General features: G+C 49.4%; 1 protein-coding gene across 1 annotated transcript in view; it reads right to left on the bottom strand.

The window, feature by feature from the left end:
- Positions 1 to 5,624: 5,624 nt before the first annotated feature.
- TRAP1 (TNF receptor associated protein 1) overlaps positions 5,625 to 9,817 on the bottom strand; it is a 57,408-nt gene continuing 53,215 nt past the window's right edge. Inside the window, exons 13-18 of the mRNA XM_063934799.1 lie at positions 7,372 to 7,557; positions 7,140 to 7,278; positions 6,968 to 7,053; positions 6,478 to 6,623; positions 6,233 to 6,305; positions 5,625 to 6,074 (exon numbers count right to left, since the gene is read on the bottom strand). Coding sequence (XP_063790869.1) covers positions 5,973 to 6,074; positions 6,233 to 6,305; positions 6,478 to 6,623; positions 6,968 to 7,053; positions 7,140 to 7,278; positions 7,372 to 7,557 — 732 coding nt within the window. The 3' untranslated portion in view covers positions 5,625 to 5,972. The remainder of the gene's footprint in view (positions 6,075 to 6,232; positions 6,306 to 6,477; positions 6,624 to 6,967; positions 7,054 to 7,139; positions 7,279 to 7,371; positions 7,558 to 9,817) is intronic.

Raw genomic sequence — 9,817 nt, 5'->3', positions numbered from 1 at the left:
GTAGAAGCAGCAGAATCCCCAGCAGCACAGAGTATATTAGGAGATGAGTGATGTGTCAAAGAGAACAGGGCTGCATGTGACATAATGTGAGGAGGGAAAGGGAGGTAGCAGGATGTGACAGACTGAGTAACATAGTGGAAGGAGCAGGGTCCCAGCAGCACAGAGTACTGTATATACTCGAGTATTAGCCGACCTTTTCAGCACTTGTTTTTGTGCTGAAAAAGCCCCCCTCGGCTTATACTCGAGTCAGTGTGAAGGAGGGACACGGAGGGCACAGCGCGCGCCTCCTGCGTCTCTGGCGGCAGCGGCGGGTCTATTAAATGAAGTACCCGTTCGTGAGCTCTGATTGGCTCACGAACCTGCACTTCATTTAACACACACACGCCGCTGCCGCCGGAGGGACACAGGAGAGGCGCGCGCTGTGCCCTCCGTGTCCCTCCTTCACAAGACAGAGGGGAAGCGCTGGAGCGGGGATGGTAAGTTGTACCTGGCACTGGGGGGAGCATATTTGGCACTTGGGGGGGGCATATGTGGCACTGAGGGGGCATATCTGGCACTGTGGGGGAATATCTGGCACTATGAGGGCATATCTGGCAGTGTGAGGGCATATCTGGCACTGTGGGGGCATATCTGGCACTGTGGGGGCATATCTGGCACTGTGGGGGCATAGCTGGCAGTGTGGGGGTATATCTGGCACTGTGGGGGCATATCTGGCACTATGAGGGCATATCTGGCACTGTGGGGGCATATCTGGCACTATGAGGGCATATCTGGCACTGTGGGGGCATATCTGGCAGTATGAGGGGATATCTGGCACTGTGGGGGCATATCTGGCACTGTGGGGGCATATCTGGCACTGTGGGGGCATATCTGGCACTATGAGGGCATATCTGGCACTGTGGGGGCATATCTGGCAGTATGAGGGCATATCTGGCACTATGAGGGCATATCTGGCACTATGAGGGCATATCTGGCACTGTGGGGGCATATCTGGCACTGGGGGCATATCTGGCAGTGTGGGGGCATATCTGGCACTGTGAGGGCATATCTGGCAGTGTGGGGGCATATCTGGCACTGTGGGGGCATATCTGGCACTATGAGGGCATATCTGGCACTGTGGGGGCATATCTGGCAGTATGAGGGCATATCTGGCACTGTGGGGCATATCTGGCACTATGAGGGCATATCTGGCACTGTGGGGGCATATCTGGCACTGTGGGGGCATATCTGGCACTGTGGGGGCATGTCTAGCAGTATGAGGGCATATCTGGCACTGTGGGGGCATATCTGGCACTATGAGGGCATATCTGGCACTGTGGGGGCATATCTGGCACTGTGGGGGCATATCTGGCACTATGAGGGCTGTGTACGGCTAGAGCTGCATTTCCCACCCTAGGCTTATACTCGAGTCAATAAGTTTTCCCAGGTTTTTGTGGTAAAATTAGGTGCCTCGGCTTACATTCGGGTCAACTTATACTCGAGTATATACAGTATATTAACAAATGAGTGATGTGTCAGCGAGGACAGGACTGCAGGGTCGTGTCATGATGTGAGGAAATAAAGGAAGCAGGAAGTGAGTTATATAGTTCCATATTCCTCCGACATTTTACACATAAAAACCGGTACAAATTAGGAAAGTGTGCGTGGCCACAGATAAACACCCCCTTTCCTATACTTTCAATGTAAATTTGGAGAGTCAAAAATTGGTACAAAGCCCTTTTTTGCAGGTACAGACCATAAAAAAAAGGTACTGTACCTGCCAAAAAGGTACAGTTGGAGGGTATGTAGTGCTAGTCGCATGGTAGAACTCAGCATAGGGTACATCAGGAGGGGATGAAGTCAAAATACCAACAGTTGGGATCCCGACAGTCAGAAGACCGACAGCGGGATCCTGGCGGGCAGAATCCCGACACATACCAGATATAAGTGCTGGGATTGGGGTGAGGCTGCGGGGGTGGGGGAGGTTAGGATGCGGACATGGGAAGGTTTGTATCAGGCTGCGGCAGGTCATACTTACCTACTTTGTATGTTTCCTCTCCAGGAGAATCCTAAAGAGGAGACTCTGCTGGCCACTTCGGGGTGTGAGGCTGGGTTTCCACATCACTAGGCCCCGCGTCTGTCACAGGAAAATGCAGTGATTCGTGGGTTCGCAGATAGGGGTGGGGCTAGATGATGCGATTTAGCTTCATCTAGCCCCACCCCCTCCATAGAGAACCACAAATACAGGGAACAATCTCATCCTACCCATTTCACTAGGAAACAGGTGGGATGTGGGAGATCTGCATACTCTTATGTGGCTGCGGGGGCCTACCCGAAAAATCATGAGTATCCCACAACTTCCGGAACAGTAGGCAAGTATGAGGTAGGCGGAGGTTAGGGTCAGGCTGCGGGACAGGTTGGTTATGGAGAGAATACTTATCGGGATATGTCAGGCTCCTGCCTGTCTTGCTGTCAACTGCTGGAGTTTCATACCCGACCCATCAGGAGTTTAGTGATGTGTCAGTGAGGAGAGTACTGCATGTGATGGGCAGTGACATGATGTGAGGAGGAGAATGGAGGCAGCAGGAAACCACATACTGAGAGATATATAGTGGAAGGAGCAATGTCCTCCAGCAGCACAGAGCTTATCAGGAGATGAGTGATGTGTGTGAATGATGACAGGGCTATATGTGACAGAGGCAGTGACATGATATGTTATATAGTGGAAGAAACAGAGTCACACAGCAGCACAGAGTATGTCATATGAGTGATGGGTCAGTGAGGACAGGGCTACATGTGACAGAGGCAGTGACCTGATGTGAGGAGGGGAATGGAGACAGTAGGAAACCACATACTGAGAGATATATAGTGGAAGGAGCAATGTCCCCAGCAGCACAGAGTATATCAGGAGATGAGTGATGTGTGTTAATGACAGGGCTACGTGTGGCAAGGCGGTGACATGATGTGAGGAGGGGAATGGAGACAGTAGGAAGCCATATACTGAGAGTTATATAGTGGAAAGAGCAATGTCCCCAGCAGCACAGAGTATATCAGGAGATGAGTGATGTGTGTTAATGATGACAGGGCTACATGTGGCAAGGCAGTGACATGATGTGAGGAGGGGAATGGAAGTAGCAGGAAGCCATATACTGAGAATTATATAGTGGAAGGAGCAATGTCCCCAGCAGCACAGAGTTTATCAGGAGATGAGTGATGTGTGTGAATGACGACAGGGCTATATGTGACAGGGCAGTGACATGATGTGAGGAGGGGAATGGAGACAGAGGGAAGCCACAGACTGAGAATTATATAGTGGAAGGAGCAATGTCCTCCAGCAGCACAGAGCTTATCAGGAGATGAGTGATGTGTGTGAATGATGACAGGGCTATATGTGACAGGGCAGTGACATGATGTGAGGAGGGGAATGGAGACAGAGGGAAGCCACAGAATGAGAATTATATAGTGGAAGGAGCAATGTCCTCCAGCAGCACAGAGCTTATCAGGAGATGAGTGATGTGTGTGAATGAGGACAGGGCTATATGTGACAGGGCAGTGACATGATGTGAGGAGGGGAATGGAGACAGAGGGAAGCCACAGACTGAGAATTATATAGTGGAAGGAGCAATGTCCCCAGCAGCACAGAGCTTATCAGGAGATGAGTGATGTGTGTGAATGAGGACAGGGCTATATGTGACAGGGCAGTGACATGATGTGAGGAGGGGAATGGAGACAGAGGGAAGCCACAGAATGAGAATTATATAGTGGAAGGAGCAATGTCCCCAGCAGCACAGAGCTTATCAGGAGATGAGTGATGTGTGTTAATGACGACAGGGCTATATGTGACAGGGCAGTGACATGATGTGAGGAGGGGAATGGAGACAGCATAAAGCCACAGAAATATGACAGCCTCAGCCAGTGGCATAAAACATAATCAATGTCACACAGACATAACAAAATTTGATGGGAGTCTGGTGGTGATTAAAACTTTTGCTGCTATGTGATCCAGTCTCTTCTACTTCATCTAGTCACAAGCAATAAAAAAAGAAAACATTGAAGTAGGCACTTAATAAACAAAAAAACAAATAAAAAACAAACAAAAAAAAAGGCTTAAGCAGCTGGATAGGGAGACTGCTCTTCTCCCAACACAGCTGGACACAGAAAAAATATATTTATATATATTATGGGCATGATGAGGGGTGTAATCACATCAGGGGGGGCAATTTCTCCAATAGCCGCCTCCTTCCTCTCTGCACCGGAAACATCCTGTATTGTTGCATTGCAGTCAGTTCAGATCCCTAGTGCAAGCATGCAGCATGTGAAAAGGCATTGTCCCTAACATTAAATAGGCAATCTGGAAAACCTTATATAGCCATCCAATATCTGCTCCATCATCTGTCTCCACTTTTCACTTTCAAAAAATTGCCTTAGGATTGTGCAGTAATGTATCTGCCACAGTCGTGGGCTGTTTCCCAAGGATTTGCTGTAGTGTTTGTGCATCTCGGAGCTGTGCTGTGCATGTATCCGGCCTCACAAGTTCTTAGCCTCTCTCCCTGACTTCGCACTATACTGGCAACAGATGTTACGACTAATCCCGGGTGACAGGAGAGCAAGGACAGAGCGGAATTATCTCCAGACACAACAACCGCAATACGTAGCAGACAACAGCCCGGCGGGTGCTGGTCCAACTACTGAATCACCAGTAAGAGGACAAGCATGACGCTGAGGAGGTGGGCACCGAGACCACCAACACTCTTAGTTGAAGTCTTCTTCTCTGCTGCTGCTAGTTTCAAATCAGAGGCGATTCATGAAAGAATGAGGGTTGGGGATATATGGGGTATCTCTGCTCACTATTGTGACTACACAATGTATTAGTATTTTTTTTATTTGTCCCTTCATCTACTCATTGGAGAGGTAGGGAGTTTCAGGGCGAAAGGAGCTCCTGCACTGAAGAATGAAGCAGGGGGCACATTATAAGGTGGCTGACTTTGCTCATAGAGCCAGGTAGATTCATTCTCCAAAACAGGAGACACAAAGTCAAAGATAAGATTGTGTGCGCAGGACTACAGCTACCTGTATAAAGGCACTTGGGCTCTGGTACGGTATCTGAGCTGGGCCTCGGCGGCGGCATCCGAGCTGGGCCTCGGCGGCGGCATCCGTGCTGGGCCTCGGCGGCGGCATCCGAGCTGGGCCCCGGCGGCGGCATCCGAGCTGGGCCCCGGCGGCGGCATCCGAGCTGGGCCCCGGCGGCGGCATCCGAGCTGGGCCCCGGCGGCGGCATCCGAGCTGGGCCCCGGCGGCGGCATCCGAGCTGGGCCCCGGCGGCGGTATTTGAGCTGGGCCCTGGCTAAGTAGCGAGAGCCCCCCCCCCTTTCTTACCCTTTGCCAGCAGTGCCATCTGCCCAGTGATACTCGTGAAGATGGCACATGTGCAGAAGATCACAGAGGTAGACTCTTTGCTATCACTTTCTGAGGATATCACCCAATAATGGCCCTGCAGACACTTTATATAGGGAGGAGGAACCTCTGTATGAAAGCTGTCAGGTCTGTTACAGGTGTAGAGCCAGGAGCTCATGTATACCACATACATTATAGATACGCCCCTGGTAGACCAGCCCTATATAAAAAAAAAACCACAATACAAGAAGTTTGTACAAATTCCTAACAGGTCATTTTTGTTTACAATTGTAGCATTTACAACAATGGTTCCGTTTCACCCGGCCAATCACATGCACAGTGACAATCGGTGGCAGCCAATAAGCTACAGTGTCCACTGCATACCCTGGGGTATGTTTGGGACGAGAACGAAGCCTGACAAATAAATAGATGCACTGGACTGTTCCTTTACAATATTTTTTTCCATAGGAAACACGGAGGCTGGGCACAACTGATACTGGCTGTCTGAACTTCCATAAACCGTACAGCGGGCAGGAAGAACTTTCAGTAGATGGTGGAGATCTTGGCGGATGACATACGATACAGAACTGGGGGTTGGATCAGTGCTTGTCCAAAGCTTTAGTTAACAATTCGTTGAGACGTCCTACCATAGGTCGGGGATCATCGTTCAGCCCAGCTGCAATCATTGCGTTGTCATAGATCTGCATAGAGATGATAGGAGACATATCAGGAGTACAGTACTGTGTAGAAGAGTACAGAACCTACCTTCAGACTGTATATAATGGATACGGTAGTACATAATGTGCACTAACTCGTAACCTGAGTGTTAGAAGCTTGAATACACTGTTTGGTTACTCACCTGTTCCAGAAGTAACTTGGCCAGATCCTGGTCTGTGTCCTTCAGCTGGCCGAGCTTCTTAATAAGAGGGTGTCTGTAAAACAATAGCAGAAAGCGCAGGACAGGGGACATTACAATGGTATAAATTTACATCAGCAAGTCATTAAATGAACCCTTATAGGAGTTATTTGACTATTCGAGCAAATGAAAATTCCCCTTGTTGCTTTAGCCTCACTGTTGCGTTCTCACTGGCCCGAGACACTCACCCGGTGTTGATCTCCAGAGTGGGCTGCAAGATCTGTGCCTGCTCCTCAATGGTTTTAGCAAGCTGCTGTGTGCGCAGGAAATGACGGGCTGCCCCCATCTCTAGCACAGTAATCATGGCTGGGTGGGTGTCTAGACGTGGTGTAACCTGCACAGAGAACACAGGGTTCCAGTTTATTATGGGTCAGAGGACACAGACACAGGTCACTCTAAGTCATAAGCCGGCCAAGAACTTTAATTAAAAATCATAATACTTTAGAGAAAGTAGAAACAGTAAATTGTAAATATAAGGTAATAGGTGGCCCGGCAGCCTAACAGACGCCCAACTCCAAGAGGCACGTAAACTAAACCGAAGTCAGGTGGGTATAGAAGGGGAGGAGCTAAGTTTAAATCACCCAGGGTTTAAAGTGTCAGGCTCCACACACAACATTCTATACCCTAGTGTAACTCCGGTGTCCCCCAGTGAATAAGCCAAAAGGGAGTTGTTTGTACCTTGATATTGGTCACTCGATTTGCTAAGCCATTCCTCATCCAGGCCATCAAATCTTCTGCTTCTTTCTCTGGCAATCTATCGGACGCTGAGGAAGAAGCAAGACAAAAGATGTAAATAAGAGTCCAACGTATCTACTCTTCCACGCCTGCAAGCGGAGAAAACATCAAATACCTGGCCGAATGTCCTCAAAAGTCTCCTCCTTGTAGTGATCCACCACAATATCTGTTTCCAAGGATATAAGCTTCTTCTTATCAAACTCCCGCAAGTGCAGCATAGTGAGCTCGTCAAACTGCTCGTAGCAGAACAGGACCTGGAGGGACACAGAGGAAGATCTGTAACTCAGCGCAAGCAAGAATCAGCGGATCAGAGCAAAATGTGACAAAGAGGAATAAGTGTATACTACCTCTATGTGCTTCTGCTTCATGGCTTCAAAGTACGGGCTGTGTTCTGCAAGGTGCCGGTTGGGTGCGCACAGGTAGTAGATGTTGCGTGTTCCTGCTTGCATGCGGCTGGCGTAGTCCGACAGGTTGGTCTGTTGACCCATAGGTAGGGCTGAGGATTCAAACCGCAGCAACTTCCCAATGTCCTCCTGAAAGAGGCAGTATGGAAACAGCTCAGACATGAGTAATCTCATACAGATCTTTCTGCAGACTCCGCTTCTAGTCTCTGTACAGCGCTAAAGCTACAGACTGTTACTACCCCTCCCCTTAGAATGTAAGCTCTCACGAGTAGGGCCCTCTTCCCTCATGTGTTTATCCTTTTCTTACTTTAATAATCCTCAACTGCCCAAATCGCGCAGTTTTTTTGCCACCTGGAACTTATCTCTGTCATTTACTGGTGTAGTTATGCTTATTTACCCTGTACTTGTCCTAAATTGTCTTCAACTGTAAGTCACTGTTTTCCTGTTTTGATTATGTGCATATGTACTCTGTAATTGGGCGCTGCGGAACCCTTGTGGCGCCATATCTAATAAGAATTTACTCACCGGTAATTCTATTTCTCGTAGTCCGTAGTGGATGCTGGGAACTCCGTAAGGACCATGGGGAATAGACGGCTCCGCAGGAGACTGGGCACATCTAAAGAAAGATTTAGGACTATCTGGTGTGCACTGGCTCCTCCCCCTATGACCCTCCTCCAAGCCTCAGTTAGGACACTGTGCCCGGAAGAGCTGACACAATAAGGAAGGATTTTGAATCCCGGGTAAGACTCATACCAGCCACACCAATCACACCGTATAACTCGTGATAGGAACCCCGGTGAACAGTATGATAACAAAAGGAGCCTCTGAACAGATGGCTCGCAATAACAACCCGATTTGTGTAACAATAACTATTTACAAGTATTGCAGACAATCCGCACTTGGGATGGGCGCCCAGCATCCACTACGGACTACGAGAAATAGAATTACCGGTGAGTAAATTCTTATTTTCTCTGATGTCCTAGTGGATGCTGGGAACTCCGTAAGGACCATGGGGATTATACCAAAGCTCCCAAACGGGCGGGAGAGTGCGGATGACTCTGCAGCACCGAATGAGAGAACTCCAGGTCCTCCTCAGCCAGGGTATCAAATTTATAGAATTTTGCAAACGTGTTTGCCCCTGACCAAGTAGCAGCTCGGCAAAGTTGTAAAGCCGAGACCCCTCGGGCAGCCGCCCAAGATGAGCCCACCTTCCTTGTGGAATGGGCTTTTACAGATTTAGGCTGCGGTAGTCCCACCGCAGAATGCGCCAGCTGAATAGTGCTACAAATCCAGCGCGCGATAGTCTGCTTAGAAGCAGGAGCACCCAGTTTGTTGGGTGCATACAGGATAAACAGCGAGTCAGTTTTCCTGACTCCAGCCGTCCTGGAAACATAAATTTTCAGGGCCCTGACTACGTCCAGTAACTTGGAATCCTCCAAGTCCCTAGTAGCCGCAGGCACCACAATAGGCTGGTTCAAGTGAAACGCTGATACCACCTTCGGGAGAAACTGAGGACGAGTCCTCAACTCTGCCCTATCCATATGGAAAATCAGATAAGGGCTTTTATAGGACAAAGCCGCCAATTCTGACACACGCCTGGCCGAAGCCAGGGCCAACAGCATGACCACTTTCCACGTGAGATATTTCAAATCCACAGTCTTAAGTGGTTCAAACCAATGTGATTTCAGGAACTCCAAAACCACATTGAGATCCCAAGGTGCCACAAAAGGAGGCTGAATATGCAGAACTCCTTTGACAAAAGTCTGAACTTCAGGCAGTGAAGCCAGTTCTTTCTGGAAGAAAATCGACAGGGCCGAAATCTGGACCTTAATGGACCCCAATTTGAGGCCCAACGTCACCCCTGCTTGCAGGAAATGCAGGAATCGACCCAGTTGAAATTCCTCCGTTGGGGCCTTCCTGGCCTCACCGTTGGGGCCTTCCTGGCCTCACATATTTCCGCCAAATGCGGTGATAATGTTTTGCGGTGACATCCTTCCTGGCTTTGATCAGGGTAGGGATGACTTCCTCCGGAATGCCCTTTTCCTTCAGGATCCGGTGTTCAACCGCCATGCCGTCAAACGTAGCCGCGGTAAGTCTTGGAACAGACAGGGCCCCTGCTGCAGCAGGTCCTGTCTGAGCGGCAGAGGCCAAGGGTCCTCTGAAAGCATCTCTTGAAGTTCCGGGTACCAAGCTCTTCTTGGCCAATCCGGAACCACGAGTATAGTTTTCACTCCTCACCTTCGTATTATTCTCAGTACCTTGGGAATGAGAGGCAGAGGAGGAAACACATAAACCGACTGGTACACCCACGGTGTTACTAGAGCGTCCACAGCGATCGCCTGAGGGTCCCTTGACCTGGCGCAATATCTTTTTAGCTTTTTGTTGAGGC

The sequence above is a fragment of the Pseudophryne corroboree genome, chromosome 7 (assembly GCF_028390025.1).
Source record: "Pseudophryne corroboree isolate aPseCor3 chromosome 7, aPseCor3.hap2, whole genome shotgun sequence".
Taxonomy (NCBI): domain Eukaryota; kingdom Metazoa; phylum Chordata; class Amphibia; order Anura; family Myobatrachidae; genus Pseudophryne; species Pseudophryne corroboree.
The sequence above is the reverse complement of the archived record's forward strand: the minus strand, read 5'-3'. Positions and strand labels throughout refer to the sequence as shown.